Source organism: Barbus barbus, assembly GCF_936440315.1.
Source record: "Barbus barbus genome assembly, chromosome: 13".
Taxonomy (NCBI): Eukaryota; Metazoa; Chordata; class Actinopteri; order Cypriniformes; family Cyprinidae; genus Barbus; species Barbus barbus.
In genome coordinates, this window is record NC_136741.1 from 16,881,156 (window position 1) to 16,900,682 (window position 19,527).

A 19,527-nucleotide genomic window follows, 5' to 3' on the forward strand; every position below is an offset into this window, starting at 1 on the left:
AGCAAGCAAGCAAATGAATAAATAAATATTATTTTGGATTGTTTTGTACTTTACATTACTAAAAGAGAATAATTTTACCCTGGTTAAAAAAAATAATGATAAAATAAATATATATATTATTACTCCATATAGTTTAATTTAGACTTCAAAGTTCAAAATACTTTCTTCATCATATCATCATAACTGTTCATCATCATAACACATCTTTTCTCTTTTGTCAACTTAACTGAGCTGATCAAATGATGTTCCAGGCTGAATTTTTCCTGTCAATGACATCAATTTCAGTTTAATCTGTATTTGGTCAGTCTTCGTTCTCCTAAAGAGAATTTTCATGTCACCACAACTCAGCAATACATTTTAATTTGTTCTTCGCTGAAGTTGGATGAAATTGACTCAAGACAAAACATGGTATAATAGACTATAATCAAACAGTTTTAGCATTCAGTTTTCAGCATAAACATTATAAATATAGTATTTATAATGTCTATGGTTTTCAGGACACAGGTTACAGTTCATAAGATGTCTTAGTGCCTTAGAAAAATGTGAATAAACGTCACGTTATTGTTACTTTATTGTTCTTTATTGGTTATTTCATGACTTTTTTGGCTTGACACTATTTTTCACTTTTCCCTTACTTTCAAATATAATTCCACACTCAGTACGTTTTACGCCTACGGTTTAATTTCATCCTCCATGCCGACTGGTGGCGCTGCTGAAAGCACCTCAACCACAGGCCACCATAATCCTCTCAAGACAAAGATGTCTGATTCGTTTCCTTTGTTGTGATATTGAAAATACGAATCGTACGGTTCTTATTTTATATCCCCACTTTAAAATAAAATAAGAAATCAAACAGTTGTCTTCTGTCAGTATTGACCAGCCGCAAAAATGAGTGGCGGAGTGTATGGCGGAGGTAAGTGCGATTTTGGAGGGAGAATCAAATGAATGAGTGCGCCGCATTTATGAGCTCGCTAGCCATCAAACTAGCATGACATGATTATTTCTACTTTTATTCAGTGAAAATGAGCTGAAAGTCCACGTTTAAGATGCTTTGTAGAATGAAGCATGCAGCAGAATATTGAGCGCGCAATTAATGAAAATAAAATATTAAGTGCGTAGTTATTAAATATAAAAATGAAGGACGATTTACGTATTGTAACGGACTCTATTTTTTATTACAAGAGTTTATACAGGTGCTGGTCATCAAATTAGAATATCATGAAAAAGTTGATTTATTTCAGTAATACCATTCAAAAAGTGAAACTTGTATATTAGATTCATTCATTACACACAGACTGATATTTCAAATGTTTATTTCCTTTCATTTTCATGATTATAACTGACAACTAATGAAAGTCCCAAATTCAGTATCTCAGAAAATTAGAATATCAATTAAGACCAATGCAAAAAAAAAGATCTTTAGAAATGTTAGCCAACTGAAAAGTATGAACATGAAAAGTATGAGCATGTACAGCACTCAATATTCAGTTGGGGCTCCTTTGGCCTGGATTACTGCAGCAATGCGGCGTGGCATGGAGTCGATCAGTCTGTGGCACTGCTCAGGTGTTATGAGAGCCCATGTTGCTCTGATAGTGGCCTTCAGCTCTTCTGAATTGTTGGGTCTGGCATATTGCATCTTCCTCTTCACAATACCCCATAGGTTTTCTATGGGGTTAAGGTCAGGCGAGTTTGCTGGCCAATCAAGAACAGGGATACCATGGTCCTTAAACCAGGTACTGGTAGCTTTGGCAGTGTGTGCAGGTGCCAAGTCCTGTTGGAAAATGAAATCTGCATCTCCATAAAGTTGGTCAGCAGCAGTAAGCATGAAGTGCTCTAAAACTTCCTGGTAAACGGCTGCGTTGACCTTGGACCTCAGAAAACACAATGGACCAACACCAGCAGATGACATGGCACCCCAAACCATCAATGACTGTGGAAACTTTACACTGGACCTCAAGCAATGTGGATTATGTGCCTCTCCTCTCTTCCTCCAGACTCTGGGACCTTGATTTCCAAAGGAAATGCAAAATTTACTTTCATCAGAGAACATAACTTTGGACCACTCAGCAGCAGTCCAGTCAAGACGCTTCTGACGCTGTCTCTTGTTCAAGAGTGGCTTGACACAAGGAATGCGACAGCTGAAACCCATGTCTTGCATACATCTGTGCGTGGTGGTTCTTGAAGCACTGACTCCAGCTGCAGTCCACTCTTTGTGAATCTCCCCCACATTTTTGAATGTTTTTTTTTTTCACAATCCTCTCCAGGGTGCGGTTATCCTTATTGCTTGTACACTTTTTTCTACCACATCTTGTCCTTCCCTTCGCCTCTCTATTAATGTGCTTGGACACAGAACTCTGTAAACAGCCAGCCTCTTTAGCAATGTCTTTTGTGTGTTGCCCTCCTTATGCAAGGTGTCAATGGTCGTCTTTTGGACAACTGTCAAGTCAGCAGTCTTCCCCATGATTGTGTAGCCTACAGAACTAGACTGAGAGACCATTTAAAGGCTTTTCCAGGTGTTTTGAGTTAATTAGCTGATTAGAGTGTGGCACCAGGGGTCTTCAATATTGAACATTTTCACAATATTCTAATTTTCTGAGATACTGAATTTGGGACTTTCATTAGTTTACAGTTAAAATTAAAGGAAATAAACATTTGGAATATATCAGTCTGTGTGTGATGAATTAATCTAATATACAAATTTCACTTTTTGAATGGTATTACTGAAATAAATCAACAATTTCATGATATTCAAATTTTATGACCAGCACCTGTAGATTCTCTGTGTGTGTCTGTGTTTTAGTTGTATCCTCATCTGTTTCTTTTTGGACATTTTTTTCTTCACAGATGAAGTTGGAGCTCTCGTATTTGACATGGGCTCATATTCAGTGAGAGCTGGATATGCAGGAGAGGATTGTCCCAAGGTGTGAGCAGTTATATGAATCCATATTTTGGTGATAAAGATGAAAAAAATGTTTTAAGCATAAAATTGTTTTGTGGATTCTAGGCTGACTTTCCTACTGTGATCGGTGTAACTGTGGACCGGGAGGATGGCAGTACACCAATGGAGACAGATGGAGAGAAGGGAAAGCAGAGTGGCACCACCTACTACATCGACACTAACCAGCTCAGGGTCCCTAGAGAAAGCATGGAGGTCATGTCTCCTCTCAAAAATGGAATGAGTAAGTTAATATGGGTCGAAAGTGATCAAAATAAAAGTTTAATACAGCTTTAAAGGGTTTTTTTTTTCATACATTAGAACTAATCTGTTATAAGCTAAACTAACAGGAGTTCATATTGTAAACCTAGATGTCCAGTAGAACCAGAATTATTTGTGCAGCCCATATGAAAACCAAGTTTCAGACACATTTTCCTTTTTTCTCTGAAGTTGAGGACTGGGACAGTTTCCAAGCCATTTTAGATCACACCTACAAAATGCACTTCAAATCAGAGCCCAGTCTGCATCCAGTCCTGATGTCAGAGGCTTCGGTATGTTGATTTTCGGACATAAATCCAATCTGCAGATTGGAACATACACTTGCCATCTGCTGGGATGCTTCAGCCGACTCCATGTGATCTTGTTTTCTTCATCTTGCAGTGGAACACACGAGCAAAGAGAGAGAAGCTGACTGAGCTAATGTTTGAGCATTACAACATTCCTGCTTTCTTCTTGTGTAAATCAGCTGTCCTGTCTGCGTATCCTTTATTCTAATTTGCTGGCTAAAGATTTGACAATCTAAATCTCTGCGAAAGGCAATGTCTTGCAGATTAGTAGTTTTGTAACCACGGGGCCTTAAGATGACTTAAAATGATTTAAAATAAGCCAAAACAACTTAAAATCAAGAAATTTCTCATATTAAATTACCTTTTTTTCTTTGAAGGACTGTCTGGATATATGAGGTATCCTAATTTTAAAAGTGTTTGAAAGCCTTGTAAGCTTAAGTTGATCGTAGCTTAAAGGTTGAGACAGATTTGATCTTATTTAGAATTACTTTATAGAGTATAGAAAATAAATGAAATGTTAAATCCTTAACTCAGCATTTCAGGTTTGCCAATGGACGGTCCACAGGTTTAGTGTTAGATAGTGGATCAACACACACAACTGCTATTCCTGTGCACGATGGTTATGTCCTACAACAAGGTAATTCAAAACCCTTTTTTTTTTAATATTCATCAAATTAAAAACTGAATAATTTTATATAATATAGTAGATATGGTACTGCTAAAGTTGAATTGTGCACAATTAATACAACATATTATTTACATTAATGTACATTATGTGTAAATATTTGGTTTTTATTTTATCTATGATTTCAGATATATTATGTATGTTGTTGATATTTCTATAATGTATGTTTTATGATCTTCCAGGCATCGTAAAGTCTCCTCTTGCTGGTGACTTCATGAGTATGCAATGTAGAGAGCTGTTTCAAGAGTTAGGTGTTGAAATAGTGCCTCCGTATATGATTGCATCAAAGGTGAGGACTACTCCATTTCATTCTTTTCAGTCGTCATATCATCTGTGTTTGGAGGTTGGGATGCTCACTATGTTCTTGAGGTGGTGGGAAGTAGATAAAATGTTCAATGAAAAATTAATGTCAATGTTTTTTCTTGAAAGGATTCAGTTTGTGAAGGAGCTTCAGCCAGTTGGAAGAAGAAAGAGAAACTACCTCAAGTTACCCGTTCATGGCATAACTATATGTGTAATGTAAGTGATGAAAACTAGAAATCATAGAGGAGAGTTACCGAATATACTGAAGTGCATGTATATCGTGTTATGTAATGACTGTTGCTCCCTGTCTTTCAGACTGTCATACAAGATTTCCAGGCCTCTGTGCTGCAGGTGTCAGATTCGCCCTATGATGAACAGTACGTTCAATTACTTTTCATACAGTACAGAGTTAACAAAAAACGAAGTCAACACTTTTATTCCGCAAGTGCACAGTAAATTAATTAAAAGTGACAGTAAAGACATTTTTTGTAATTATTTTATTGAGATTCAACATTGGGTAAACATTTAGATTTCAAATGTGGTGTGTGTCATACCTTCATGTTTACCATAAACCTGAGAGTAGTATTCATCAGATTATGCACATTAAGAGCAAAGAAAGAAAAAAACAATGTACATAGGGAGTGATCTTTCTATACATTATAAACATTAGCTTGTGAAAGTAAAGTCAGTCCTGTGGGGTGTTTCATGGTTAACCCATTTTTTTCCATTTTGATGTGAATTGTTCCAGTTACCGGTTAACAAATGCTGTTACCTTTCCATTTTGTAAAATGTCAGTTGTAATTTCCATCCATGTATTTATAGTTGGACTTTCCTGTGACAAACCATTTCCTGGTGAGTCTTTTTAGTAGCCACCAACAGCATATTCTTCAAGTATGTATTTTTCTTCAATCTTGAGATATATATATATATATATATATACATACATACATACACACACACACACACACACACACACGTTTTACTTTCTAGGAGTAATTCGCATTTAAAAATATCTTGGAAAGCATTGTGTATCTCTCTCCAAAAATCTAAGATAGCTGGACAGTCCCCAAAAATATTTTGGTTCCCACAATATTTCCAGCAAACTGCAGTGTTACTAACATAGTGAGATTTCTGAGAGCGTGTAACAATATCTTGGCAGATTTTTCCAGCCTTCAGTTTCCATTTCTGTGAACTGGTGCACTTCCATTGATTCCTCCACATTATTTTCCATTCTTCCTCCGATATAGTAATCCCTCCTTCCTTCTCCCATTTTGTTTTAAGATAACAGGTTGAATGTGTTTTCAGAATTAACAAAAATGTTATACATACATGAGAATTCTACCATTAATATTTGAGTTATAGGCTTTTCTAAACAAATCTATTACACGTTTTGTATTTTTCATCTTCATATTGACTATCTCGTATCTGTAGGTTATCTATAGAAGTTCCATGTTTCTCATGTTTCAAACCTGGGTAGCAAATCTCCTTTGAATGCTTTATATACTGTTATTCCTTTAGCTGTCCAGTCCCTAAATCTAGTATTTAATCTATTTGTTATAAAATCTGACATGCACACCATTTGAGAAGCACCAGATTTCACTCTAATTTATATTCTTTTATAATAGTTTTCGGTATTTCCATACTTTGCCTATTGTTTATCAGTAGTATTTATATAATATTGTAAGTTTCTGTCAGCTAGGATTGCCTGTATGGGAGTTTTTCCACTGGGCCTCATAAAGAAGGATCTTCCATTTTCTTCTGGTGGACTATAGTTATGTGAAAGCAACTGGGTTTTACCTATATTCATTTTATATCCTGAAAGTTTTCTGAATTGTTCTAATGATTGCATTAATTTAGATAAAGAATCTGCAGGTTGCCCTTGGTACATCAAAATATTGTCCGCATAAATTAATTTATATAAATTTTCTCTAATCTTAATCCCTTTAATATCCTCATTTTATGTAATGTGTTGGCGAGTTGTTCCAAGTACAATGCAAAGAGTAACTTGACCATGCACAGCCTCTTTCCAGATTAAAACTATTGGTACCACTTTAATATGATAGTCCACTTTGGGCATTCAACTAACAGTAAGTAATTTTGCAACTACTGTCTGCTAATCTTCTAAATCTTTACTTTGATGGTCCCACAACATACAACAAACTGATATAAGAATCTTTGCAAGTATATGTCAATTTATTCGACTAACCATAATCTAAGTCTACTCTGAGAGTTTGTAGACCTGTAGTAGTTGCAAATGAATGAGAATTAGTTGACATGTAGTTGTGAAGTTACTTATGGTTAGTAGAATGTCTAAAGCGGACTATCAAAATAAAGTGTAACCAAGGTATTATTTTTTTCAGCATCCATTCTCAACACTAGATTTTTTCTTTTTTTTGTTCGTATATGCTTTATTTAGGGCCCAAAGTTATGCAAGTAGTATAATTGAAGTAAGTTCATTTTAAATGCCTTGTACCACTCTTCCATGTATGTTTGTTTACTCAAAAATATAAAGCAACATAACTGTTCTTGAGCGCAATATCCATTTATTAGAATGATTTCTGAGGATCATGTGTGACTGAAGTACTGGCTGCTGAAAATTTAGGAATGAATTGCCTTTTAACATATATTAGGATCGAAAAATATTATTCTGAATTTGAACAATTTCACAATATTACTGATTTTACTGTATTTTTGATCTTATAAATAAAGGCTTAGTGAGGAGAATAGACTTCTCTCAAAACCATTTAAGTTGTACTGACCCTAAACTTTTGAACGGTAGTTATAATATTTTTTGTATATCGGTTGAGCTTTTAGGTATGTGCAATGCTTATATTCTTAATGGAAAAAGAAAAATGCCACATTGTCACAATTTGTCTTATACAGAGTAGCTGCCCAGATGCCCACTGTTCATTATGAGCTGCCTAATGGGTACAACTGTGATTTCGGAGCTGAAAGACTTAAGATCCCAGAGGGTCTTTTTGACCCTTCAAACGCTAAGGCAAGAAATATCCTTCTTACATTGGCCAAGTCATGTTTTCGTATTGTTTTTTTCTTACGGCAACTTACCACGTTTTCACAGGGTCTGTCAGGGAACACCATGCTGGGAGTCGGCCATGTTGTGACCACCAGCGTTGGCATGTGTGACATAGACATTCGACCAGTAAGATTTTAAAACTCTGCTGTACATCTACATGTCCTATGCCAATACAGGTGACGTTATGCTTACCATATTTTTTTTTTTTTAAACAGGGTCTGTATGGCAGTGTGGTAGTTACAGGAGGAAACACTCTCATCCAAGGCTTTACAGACAGACTTAACAGAGAGCTCTCGCAGAAGACGCCACCAGTAAGTGGCACATTTTGGTTTGCTTTATATTGATGTTGCTTTTTTTAATGATAACTGATTGTTTTGTGTCTTTTGTGCAGAGCATGCGTTTGAAATTGATAGCCAACAACACAACTGTGGAGCGCAGATTTAGCGCCTGGATTGGGGGCTCTATCCTTGCATCTCTGGTACGTAGTTGTTCAGTAGGACTCTCGCAGGATCAGATTTTAACTGCACAATTGTTTATTATATTAGATGTAGCTTTTAGTATTAGCACAGTATCAATATTTAGTTTTTTAATATCGCTGTCAATTTGTTCACCTCTTGATTTAAGTCTAACAACACCAATATATTAATTATGACTCTGTTGTGTTACTTTTAGGGAACTTTCCAGCAAATGTGGATTTCAAAGCAGGAGTATGAGGAAGGTGGGAAACAGTGTGTTGACAGGAAGTGCCCTTAACCAGTTCCATCAACACCTGGTTGCCTTCAGAGGGAGAGGAAAGAAAAAAATAAATAAAACAACACATCACCACCTAGTAGTAAAAGCCTTCTTAGTGGACTCAGGATCGAACAAGGACACTTACTGTTATTTTCAGTGCAAACAAACCATATTTTAAACAGTTTGACATGGTTGCACTCTTTTCTACTGTTCAACACAATATTTTCATATCCACTGACAAATGTTTCTGACCACCTGAATAATTTTAAATACCAGTGACAAGGTTATGTGTTTTGGAACATGGGAATTCCATGTTCCAAATGTATCAGTGCTTAGAACAGCTGAAAGAGTTTTTTAATTTACACCACTTTGCCAGTTCCTAGAAAATGCACCGCAGGAAACCAAATGTTTATGCTTTTAACAATTGATCGGCTGTTTTGGGAATTATTATAATTATTTGTTTTTGTTAAACTGGTCTAAATTTCTCTCATATTACTTAGAGATAAACTTGTCAGTGTAGTGATTGTGCACATTTGTATTTAAACTTTTGTTCTAATTAGTACATTTCAACTTGTCTATTCAGAGTTAAAGTTATTCAAAACAGAATGATTTGCAATCATAACAATTTACACATTCAGACATGAGATGTAAAAATGACTAGGTAAATATATACAAAATGGTCTCAGTTACAGGTTTGAATTTATTATTTGACTGTATAATATTTTGAATCTCCAAAACTTCTGGAGAAATGAAAAAAACGATCAAAAGACAATATTAAATGTGAAAAGTTTTGTCAGTGGTTTTATGCATGTGCAGGCGTCTTTGAAAACATTGCTGCAAGCCTTTTTTGGTTTCTCTTTTGTCTTTTTTCTCTCCGTATCTTACTCCTCAGGTATTTTTCAAGGCTCAACCTAAAATACAGAACAGCAGAGTTAAACATTACTGTCATTTACGTAACGTAATCAAATTTTGTTAATGTCAACATCTATCAGCTGGTTGAATCAATCTCATGCAGATTTTAAGGATACCCATGTTGGAAAAAAATACATTTCAAAGCTTTTATGTTCATGTCACACTTTGCAGTCGCTTGCAAAGAATGCAAAATTTGTGAGAGAACATAAAATCTTTAAAAAATGTATTTTATGGATTTATATTTCAGTTACATTTGTTGTTACTCTGATGGGGAAACATTTTTTGGTGGACTTGTAAAATCTGAGACTTGCCTTGTGTAAGGGGCAACATGTGATGGTTCAAAGAATCGCCGCCTTTTGTATCTGGAATTCAGGTGCCAGGGGATTGGATGTTCCTTGAAGCGGTACCTGATGAACAAACATGCTTGTAATAAGTTACATTACACAAACACAAAATAGATGTGCAAAGGAGAACAATCTGCAAAATATTTACTCTCTTTATTTGCTTACCAGAAGGTTTTGCCAAAGACATTTCTGCGCCATTCGCCCGGTCTACCTCTCTCTTGTCCCAGCTGTAGAAAGCGCAGAGCATCCTCACGTTCTGTCACAACTGTGTCAAGACGCTTCATTGACCTTTCAACCTATTAGAAGAATTCAGAGTGGAATATTGGTTCATCCATGTACACGTGACAAATTAAAGAGAACAGGTGCAGATTCACCCTGTGTTTAAACTTTAGGACCTATAGCTGCTCTTGGCTCTCATTTCCTTAAAGAGAATCATGAGACCAAGAATACAGCAGATAAAACTTGGCAGGCTGTGCCAATATGTCCCTTCAGAACAGTGGTTATGAAAACCTGGAAAAACATTTGATCGTTGAATAATTTGAATTGAATATTACAATTTAAAACAACTGTTTTGTATTATTTTAAAATATAATTTATTCCTGTGATGGTAAAGCTGAATCCACAGCAGCTGTTACTCCAGTCTTCAGTGTCATATGATCTTACAGAAGTCATTGTAATATGCTGACTTGGTATTTAAGAAACATATCTTATCATTATCAGTGTCGAAAACAGTTGTGCTGCTAGTTTATTTATAGAAACCACGATATGTAATATTTTTTCAGGATTCTTTTATGAATAGAAAGCTGAAAAGAGCAGCATATTATTATTGGTAGATTTTTATAAATGTAAAAATTGACGTTCACTGTCACTTTTAATCAATTTAATGCATCTTTGCTCAAAAGCATGCATTTTAAAAAGCATAAATCTTACTGACGTCAAACTTTTAAGCAGTATATACCAAAGTACTGTATCGTCATTGTTCCATAGTACCACCATAGTAATATTTTCAAGGTTATACCATTTTATCAAAGGAAACTAAATAATTAAATTCAATTTGAACAAATTTGATACCTTTTTGAGGCGCTCTGGACTGGGCATCGTAAGGCGCTGTCGTTTTGCCTCCTGTTCTAAAGTGAGTAATATGTTCTTTTCCTTCAAAAGAACATACCTGCAAAATACAAATAGTATTTGAATATTTATTTAATTTTTACTTCGAAAAAAAAATTCAAAATGTAAAACTACTCAATTACCAAAGTTTGTGTAAGTCTTCATTACTTTTCACTCGAAGCTGTTTGCCAGTCCATGGAGCACCTTTGAGGTTACAAAAAATTATTAACAATATATTATCAAGTAATGAGATAGTAGATTAATATGACTGTATCTCAAAACCTAGCAGGCTTCTTATCTTGACAGAATATTTGGGCACTGAATATAATGCGGTCTAGATAGGGAGCTCACTTGTTTTGAGACAAAGACTACAGCTTATTGTAACAGAAAAAAAGAAAGAATCTTCAGGTGAAATGCTATGTAATATTGCTGGTACCTGATTTAACGGTTTGTTCACCCCAGTTCTCTGGCAGGTCAAAGAATTCTTCCAGTCCTTTTCTGACACAGGATGTGTGGAGTGCTCGGTTATTCACGGAGCTCCTGAACCACCACGAGTCATACATTTGTCTAAATTCCGACAGAACATATATTCACATTAATTGGTTATATACTAAATCATGCTTCGTTCATACACTGACATTTAAGCAAGAAAAAAATACCTTCGTTGACACGAATGAAATCTGGAGAACGCTTGAGACGCATACTGAGGCTGTGTGTGTGAAGAGACAGTAATAACATGCTGAAATTGTCTGCAGACAGCGGCAGTCAGGCGGCTCGTTACGGCCGCAGCCATCTTGACAATGTCAAACGAAACGATGACCGGAAGCGTGCAGCGCCACCTGCCGGACAGTGGTAGATTAAACCACGTTAAAAGTTCCAACGTTTTTTTCCCACGTTCAGCACCACAGCATGCATCAATATAAACAAACAATAAAACGTTACCCTACAAAATCAGCTATTTAAATAGCATAACATTGAGTCGTATTAAATAATATTTGCGTGTATCTTTGAGAACTTTTTTCGAGTGCTGACTGTTATTAAAAGCCTTTCCAATATTCTATTCTATTACGATATTTCTTATATAATGTCCAAAATCAACAGTTGTTTATTTTATTCTATTCTGTTCTTCTTTAGCTTTGTTCAATTTTGTCGAGGAAAGATTTCCACTTATTTACGATATTTCTTATTTAATGTCCAAAATCAACAGCTGTTTATTTTACTTTATTTTGCTCTTCTTTAGCTTTCTGTTCAATTTGTCGATAAAATATTTCAACTTATTTACGATATTTCTTATTTAATGTCCAATTTGTTTTTTATTATTATTTTATGTTACTGTATTTTTTTTTAGGGCCATCTTTGAGCGCCATCTACGAACCTTTATTTTGCCCTAAGTATGAATGGAGAACACGGCTTCATCCGCGTTAGATGAACCAATCAGCGAAGGCCTTGTTCAGCAGCAGTCATGGTGGGCATGAGCATTCTGCGGACGGCGGCTGCTTTTACAGCCCGATTAAACCCGCTGAAACGAGCATGTCAGTCCTCAAATCTGCTCTCCAGGACTGTTGCACGTTCAGAACAAGGTAAATAATATTTATTGTTACTAAGCACAACGATATGACCGTTGAGAAGGATTATTTTTTAGCAGTGACCTTGCTTTGCTTGCTTAGCATGTCAAGTGTAAACTGGCCTCTACAACAATCCCCTCTGTAACCTTCCTATAGCTATCACATAAGTTACAGCTGTTAAGTTATTTGTATACGTAAATATACTGTTTTTACATAGTCATTTAGTTAACGGTTTCTGATTCAAAATATATCTTGAGTTTCCTGCCCGTTGCTTGTAAGTGTTGATGTGCAAGCAGTTCATTTACCAAGTTAGTCAAACGCAGTATTTTGGCCCTCATTGTGTATGTAACAGTTTTACTTCCACTTCAGACTTGTCAGTTGGATCTGCAGCTTTAGCACTCTTGCTTCAGATTAGTTTTGTATTATATTTGACTTCCTGTTGAATAAAAAGGGTGTTTTGCAGACAGTAATGCTGTGGCAATGTTTGTTGACTTGCTGAGCTTCTTTATGCTATTTTTTTAAACCTATTTTAACCTTGTTCTTTTACAGTTGTTGTCCGTCATGGGAGCCATGGGAAAAGGATGTTTATCATCAAGCCCACTGACTTCTATGACAGAAGATTTCTTCACCTGCTGGTAAAACTTGCTATAAATACTTTGCTCCAGTTGCATATTATTTATAATGCTTATACTTATTCAGATAATAATTAGAAATATTTTTCCAATCTTTCTCTCCTCTCTTGCTTTGTTACACCAGAAATATTACATTCTTCTCACTGGCATCCCTGTGGCAGCTCTTGTGACGTTTGTTAATATTTTCATAGGTAAATTTCACATGTAACTGGCAGTTTTTCTTCCTATAGCTTCTGTACCTGCCATAATAACTATAATGTCAGTAACATCTGCAATTCACTAAACAGGAGAATCTGAGTTAGCGCCGGAGATACCTGAAGGCTATGAACCAGAGCACTGGGAGTACTACAAGGTATTTTAAAATTTAACTGCACATAAGGTGTATTTGATGTTTTTAATCAAATACACCTTATATGCCAGTAAAAATTGCCCATTGTATTTTTTTTTTGTGTCGCTGATTCTGGTCTTTCCTTTCATTGGTTGAATTCATTATATCTTAGCATCCCATCACCCGTTGGATTGCTCGTACCTTTTATGACAGCCCAGTGAAAGACTATGAGAAAATGATGGCACTTATCCAAATGGAGGCAGAGAAGGCTGAAATGAGGTAAGCTGTCTTTATATGATTCAGCGAATTAGGATCAATGAGAAAATGCATATGTACTTTTTATTTACATATAGGCATATATATATATATATATATATATATATATATATATATATATATATATATATATATATATATATATATATATATATATATATATATATATATATATATATATGTGTATATATATATATATATATATATATATATATGTGTATATATATGTGTATATATATATATATATGTGTATATATATATATATATATATATATATATGTGTATATATATATATATATGTGTATATATATATATATATATATATATATATATATTATATACGTGCAAAGGTCCTCTGAGGGGTTGGCATCATCTTTCCTCAGGTGTTCGGTCATCTCAGATCATTTAAGGGTTGGATCCAGACTGAAGCTTCTGTAATTCCTAGTTATCACGGGATGTTAATTAAAACAAATCTTAACAAGTTAAGAGATAATTAGCGTAGCTGCTGTTCCATCTAAGCAAAAATAATTTGTTCAAGCCAAGCTAAAGAATAATAATAATGTACATTTGATCAGATATAACTGCAGTACAAGATTATAAGATGCATTATGTGAATGCTTGGCTAAAGAGATGTCTTTATGGACTGATATTTTGGCCAGAAGGAACGGTTTAATGTTAAATCGCATTAATGATGGATTTGTTTTTTTACAAACACGCAGCTTGTTGTTAAGATGTTAATTGATGGACTGGAGTTATGTGGATTACTTGTGGATTATTGTGACGTTTTTATCAGACTCTCATTCTGAAGGCACCAATTCACTGCAATGAATCAGTATTTTTCAGCATATTTTTGATTTGTGGGTGAACTATTCTTTTAACTACATTAGCTAACATGCAATAATAATTAATACTTTTAAAGCCTTTATTAATCTTAGTTAATTTCATTATTAATATCAAATGTTGTATCTGTTAATACTATCTAATGGACCTGAGCTAACATGAACTAACTATGAACAGTTGTGTTTACAGTACCTAACTAAAGATTAATACATTCTGTAACAAGTGTATTGGGCATTGTTAGTTAACTGTAATAAATGCATTAAGAAATGTTAAAGAGATAGTTCTCCCAAAAATGAAAGTTCATCTTTTGCTCACCCTCAAATTAGTTCTAAACCTGTATGAATTTCGCTTTGCTGCTGTGCTGAACATGTTGAAGAATATTGGTAACTAAAGTCTTGATGGTACCTATTGATTTTCATATTATACAAAAAAATAGGGAAATGGTTTGCTTACTTCTTTAGTTTTCAGAAGAAGAAAGAAATTCATACAGGTTTGGAACAAATTTGAGGGTGAGCAATAGATGAATTTTCATTTTGGAACTGTCCCTTTAACTAATGGGACCTTACTTATTACCAAATATTTTAATTTGTAATATAAGGGTGGAACTTGTATGTGTCCTTAATTTTTTAGCTTTTATTGCTGACAGGTATCAGTTTTGGCAGATCTCTCAAGGGCAAATCAATACCTGGCATTATGAGCGAGTTTCATTATGATTATGCCCAGCATTCCTTAAGCATATTGCAGTTTCTGTTAATAAAAAGTTTATTAGCCTTAAAATAAAAGTTTTAATTTAAAATGAAACTTTGTTAGCTTTTGAGTCAAAAAGGATGGGAACCAAACTGCAATACATAATTTATTATTTCTAATTTATTATCCTCTATTTTTCTTGTAGACAACTACAACTTGATGTCCGCCGACACATGAGAGAAAAAGGAGATGGACCCTGGTTCCAGATTCAGACACTTGATAAGAATCTCATCGACCACAGCCCCAAGTCATCCCCTGATAACTAGGAGTGGTCATGCATACCAGTCCAAAATATTCAGCCATTATACAATGTATAATGTATTGTTATAAATGAAAAAATATGTTTCCTTTTTTTGGCCTCTGGCACCAATAAACTAATGATTATAAATAAGTTACTGCTCTTGTGTATTCGACTGAGTGTTGCTTCAAGAATTTACCCAGAAATAAAAAAAATAGTCATTTACTGATTTCAGACTGCTCATTGCACAAATATATTGTATGACTTCAGAAGATTTGAAATGCAGCACATGCTGACTGCTTTAATGTTGTTTTTATGTTTATAGAAGCTTGAAAGCTCCTGTCCCCATTCTTTGTATTTTCATGATAAAGATCAAACAAATAATTCATACGTTCTTATTTTGTTTCACAGAAGTAGAAAAGCCATCCAAAGAAATAATTGGAATCAAAACCTAAATATTACAAAAATTGTATTATTGCAGTCACGCTAAAATCAGAAATTTCCAGTAACCATAATGGTAAAGTTCTGAAGTATGATATCAGAAGATATGGTCAGTTAAAAGATAATTTCAGAATTATGTGAATAAAATAAAATTTCAGTTCATAAATGCTTTCTACTGTATATCAGTCTATTGCTTTCAGCCTAATGTATCATTGTAAAACAATTTCAATATATTTTGACTAATATAAGAAAATTTAGAAATCAATTAGCAGTTAACTTTGACACACAATGTAAAATGTATAACAACAGCAACAAATAAATAAACAAACCTTTTTAGTTTTTAGCACATTTCATTAAAAAAAAAACATTACAGTAATCACCACTTTACATGAGTGAACACGTAAAAATACCTGAATTTATATAACATTACAATAAAGACGAAGCTCATTTTATAATGATAAAAGAGGATAAAATTAGTAGGGCTATACATAAAATACTTAACAATAGGCCTAAATGGAAATTAAAAACACGTAATATTAAAGGACAACGTAAAACATAATGTTTCATAAAAATGCTTGTTAAAAGATAAGATAACGTGAAGTTATTCAGTATGAAGTACACTACATGCAGACTGATACTGCCACTGCCATTAAAACACATCAAACTCACTGAGCCTAGATCTGAAAACGCCACCACTGAATGTGAAATATCGCCTGTGTCACCCATTGTTTACCACCCCTAACCCCCCCTTCACCCTCCATCCCTCTATGTCCCAATGTTTTCGTCGTCACATCCCTCAGTCCACGAGGAATGTCGGTTCTGTATGATTTAAAAATAGCCCTATCTCATCTTCTGCCTGACACGCTGCTCCAGCGAGGCTCATAGTGGTGCGAGCAGCAGGAATGTGAAGATGGCTACAGATCTGGGAGAGCTACTGGTCCCGTACATGCCCACCATTAAAGTACCGAGGACAGGAGACAGGGTTTTCAAGAGCGAATGCGCTTTTTCCTACGACTCTCCTGTGAGTATTATGTCAAATACTTCATGCATGAACCTTAAACAGCAACTGGCTTCCCTCGGACACGTGAAAATCTGCGTATAGAGAGATGGAGGATCCTCGGCCACCATTCTCCAGCTCAACTTATGTGACAGCCTTCAGAAACAAATAAATAAATAAATAACACACGGGTGTTTACATCTTACAGTGGAACCAGGTTTCCCTACTTCAAATGGCGCTGTACGAGCTACAGATGTATAATGGTAGCAACAATAACACACTGGTCTGTATTACAGAGAATTTCTGTCCTCTGTTTTAAAGGCGTGTCAAAGCAATAATAATTTTCTTGTTATTATTATATTATTAAATAGTTCTTATACATTCGGCATCCTCCCATCAACATCAGACTGTATTGCTTGACATCAGTAACGTTAGACAAACGACTGTTGTGTAGCTTGATAAGTGAAAACTGTGATTTCATTAATGTACACTTATAAGCAGTAAGCAGCCATGACCTATACAAAGAATCCAGGTCAATGTGGGTTGTTATACATATTCAACTGCACAAGCTCTGACCACAAATAATGTATAATAACCATATATTTTGGAGAGCGGTGATGGGAACTTTTATAGAAATGTGGGTAAAGTGCATAACTACTCCCAGCTGTAAAAGTTTTAAAGGTGACTCAGCTGTTTGGGGTTCATCATGTCAGACTAAAAGACAGGTTATTTTTACACACTATCTGTTCAAGCTCGTGTGTCACCAGTAGCTAGTGACAGGTTTTTCAGTCTGGTGGGCCCTCAACACCTTAACTAACACACACATTGGCCCTGTAACTCAGTGTTTTGATTCAGATTGAACTCCTTATTTGTTTATTCTTTACTGCTAAAAGAGTTTAAACTAATGAATCTTATTGTTTTGTATGAATTTTTCAATTTAAAGGAACTAATGCCATTGAAAACAACTTTGATAACTTACAAGCATTATGCCTTTATAAATTATGTGAATAATCTTAATGACCAAAAGTATGATGCCATGTTATTGCAATATATGCCTGAAAAACAAAATTAGTAAAGTAAAAGGCACAATTCTGAGCATTATGCAATTTTATGTTTATTTATAACTTTTATGTCTAATAATTTTAGACCTATTTCTAATAATAGAGAGCAGATACTCTGCATTAAAATTCAGAAATGCCCTAAAAAGCCCTTTTTGATTGAGTTCAGCTATGTTAAAGTGCTTTCTCTTTTCATGTATAGGCTACAGTTTGTATGCTGATGATGTTTATGACGTCTAATCACTAATAGTAGTTTTGTTCACATTTGTTTTGTAAGTGTAACTTATTAGAAATATGAAAATGTACATTATGGAAAATTGGTTTTAATTATTGATATTTAACATGAAGTATAAGATTACATGGCCACATTTGACTTAGCTTAAATCATGTTTCATCATTTTTTAGGAATCGGAAGGAGGTCTGTATGTGTGTATGAACTCATTCCTGGGTTTTGGAAGAGAACATGTGGAGAGACATTACCGTAAAACTGGACAGAGTGTGTTCATGCACTTAAAACGACACGTGAAAGAGGTAAGAAGACTGATTCTTATTTATTGTTGGATTCTTCACAGAAAAAGTAAATATATGTTTCATTCTACATTCTAAAGAAACCTGTACATATTGAATGCGTTATGGAAACTTACTGTGCTGTATCCAACAACACAAAGAAAGCATAATAAACATGTATCGCAAAGCATCAAATTAGCCATAATAATTATTAAACATGCAAGGGGTGGAGGATGTGTGGATCGTGAATGACAGATGTTCTGATTCTGCAGAAATCTGTGGAGCTTTCTTTGGCTTTTTGTCAGCAGATTCAATGTGGATGTGCTTATTAGGCTACTGGGACTATGTATGTAGCAGCTAATCATTATTTTGATTATTGATTAGTCTGACAGTTATAAAAAGATTAATTATAAAAAAAAAATATATCAGTTCATTTTAAACCATTATTTACAAAAGTGTTCTTTCACATTTCACATCAACATTATCCTCCAAACAATGTGAAATTTGAAGGCAATGAAAACACATATAGTGAGTATGTATCTATGTGCAATAAAACTTTGTATGCATTCAATTAAACTGATTGCTTTACTATTTGAAAGTAGAAGTTAAAATCACTAAATTAAAAATGATAAACAAAAACAAAAGCAAAGACTGTTATGAGGTAAGAGGAATACACGCTCACTCATCTGAACATATTACGTTTATATTTCATTACAATAGTCCCTTTACTGTTACTGCTCTCATAAAAAATACAATTACTTATTACTTGTAGAATTAAATTTTAGAATTTGTTTTCTTATCATAGTGCACAAACAAATTTAATCGCCAATCAAATTAGTTGTCAATTATTATCATTATCGATTTTAGAAATGAGTTGTTGCAGTCAGAGTATATGTAGCTGGTTGAGATCACATCCTTTTGATTTGTCCTCATTTAGTCATATTTTATTTTATTATAGCTTTCAAAAATGTGGAAACATTTAGCAGATATTGATGACTGTTGGATTTAGAAAGCAGCTAAGAGTAATGAGATGATTTCTTAAGAGGTCCTGAGAGAGATATTTTTCACTCTTCATTGTGAGTTCAGTTTCTTGCAGATGGCTTTTACAGGTCTGCTATACTCATATATCTAAATTTACACAATTCATGAAGACTGCATAGCAGGAGGTCTGTTTGGATTTAGAAAATGTTTGTCCATGTTCAGAACTATGATTTTTTTTTTAAAGCATATTTGAATGTTATGGTTTTAATCATGTGATGTGGCAGTTCTTCAGCACAAAT

The 19,527-nt window shown here is 34.5% G+C and overlaps 4 protein-coding genes across 6 annotated transcripts in view; 3 read left to right on the forward strand and 1 right to left on the reverse strand.

Annotated features, from left to right (window-relative positions):
- The first annotated feature begins 731 nt into the window (after window positions 1-731).
- Window positions 732-9,108, forward strand: LOC306879174 (actin-like protein 6A). Its single transcript, XM_079431974.1, has 14 exons — window positions 732-913; window positions 2,845-2,921; window positions 3,005-3,179; window positions 3,386-3,486; window positions 3,596-3,693; window positions 4,044-4,138; window positions 4,369-4,475; window positions 4,616-4,705; window positions 4,805-4,866; window positions 7,373-7,487; window positions 7,569-7,649; window positions 7,739-7,834; window positions 7,915-8,001; window positions 8,196-9,108. The coding sequence occupies exons 1-14, from the start codon at window positions 889-891 to the stop codon at window positions 8,274-8,276; spliced, it is 1,290 nt and encodes a 429-aa protein (XP_079288100.1). The 5' UTR covers window positions 732-888; the 3' UTR covers window positions 8,277-9,108.
- On the reverse strand, window positions 8,594-11,501 carry LOC306879175 (large ribosomal subunit protein uL29m-like). Its single transcript, XM_079431975.1, has 7 exons — window positions 11,278-11,501; window positions 11,055-11,185; window positions 10,762-10,822; window positions 10,583-10,679; window positions 9,677-9,807; window positions 9,479-9,574; window positions 8,594-9,166 (listed from the first exon to the last, which is right to left on the reverse strand). Exons 1-7 carry the CDS (start codon window positions 11,409-11,411, stop codon window positions 9,058-9,060), a joined length of 759 nt encoding a protein of 252 aa, XP_079288101.1. The 5' UTR covers window positions 11,412-11,501; the 3' UTR covers window positions 8,594-9,057.
- Window positions 11,502-12,056: 555 nt separating this feature from the next.
- Window positions 12,057-15,618, forward strand: LOC306878772 (NADH dehydrogenase [ubiquinone] 1 beta subcomplex subunit 5, mitochondrial-like). Its single transcript, XM_079431296.1, has 6 exons — window positions 12,057-12,198; window positions 12,733-12,818; window positions 12,940-13,006; window positions 13,103-13,167; window positions 13,316-13,422; window positions 15,152-15,618. The coding sequence occupies exons 1-6, from the start codon at window positions 12,081-12,083 to the stop codon at window positions 15,270-15,272; spliced, it is 564 nt and encodes a 187-aa protein (XP_079287422.1). The 5' UTR covers window positions 12,057-12,080; the 3' UTR covers window positions 15,273-15,618.
- Window positions 15,619-16,483: 865 nt separating this feature from the next.
- Window positions 16,484-19,527, forward strand: part of LOC306878757 (ubiquitin carboxyl-terminal hydrolase 13-like) — a 28,929-nt gene continuing 25,885 nt past the window's right edge. For 2 of the 3 annotated variants that reach the window (XM_079431273.1, XM_079431274.1), the window contains exons 1-2: window positions 16,484-16,706; window positions 18,146-18,271. In XM_079431273.1, the coding sequence (XP_079287399.1) occupies window positions 16,596-16,706; window positions 18,146-18,271 (237 nt within the window). In that variant the 5' untranslated portion in view covers window positions 16,484-16,595. The remainder of the gene's footprint in view (window positions 16,707-18,145; window positions 18,272-19,527) is intronic. The other variant, XR_013784966.1, reaches the window with a different exon arrangement.

Excerpts from the sequence above, each read along its gene's own strand:
- LOC306879175 (XM_079431975.1), bottom strand. The coding sequence starts at position 11,411 with ATGGCTGCGGCCGTAACGAGCCGCCTGACTGCCGCTGTCTGCAGACAA. Across the intron at positions 11,186-11,277 it reads TTTCATTCGTGTCAACGAAG|ACAAATGTATGACTCGTGGT; the intron begins GTATTTTTTTCT and ends GTCGGAATTTAG. Across the intron at positions 10,823-11,054 it reads TGAACAAACCGTTAAATCAG|GTGCTCCATGGACTGGCAAA; the intron begins GTACCAGCAATA and ends GTAACCTCAAAG.
- LOC306879174 (XM_079431974.1), top strand. The coding sequence starts at position 889 with ATGAGTGGCGGAGTGTATGGCGGAG. Across the intron at positions 3,694-4,043 it reads AAATCAGCTGTCCTGTCTGC|GTTTGCCAATGGACGGTCCA; the intron begins GTATCCTTTATT and ends TCAGCATTTCAG. Across the intron at positions 4,476-4,615 it reads CGTATATGATTGCATCAAAG|GATTCAGTTTGTGAAGGAGC; the intron begins GTGAGGACTACT and ends TTTTCTTGAAAG.
- LOC306878772 (XM_079431296.1), top strand. The coding sequence starts at position 12,081 with ATGGTGGGCATGAGCATTCTGCGGACGGCGGCTGCTTTTACAGCCCGA. Across the intron at positions 13,007-13,102 it reads GTTTGTTAATATTTTCATAG|GAGAATCTGAGTTAGCGCCG; the intron begins GTAAATTTCACA and ends TTCACTAAACAG. Across the intron at positions 13,423-15,151 it reads GCAGAGAAGGCTGAAATGAG|ACAACTACAACTTGATGTCC; the intron begins GTAAGCTGTCTT and ends TTTTTCTTGTAG.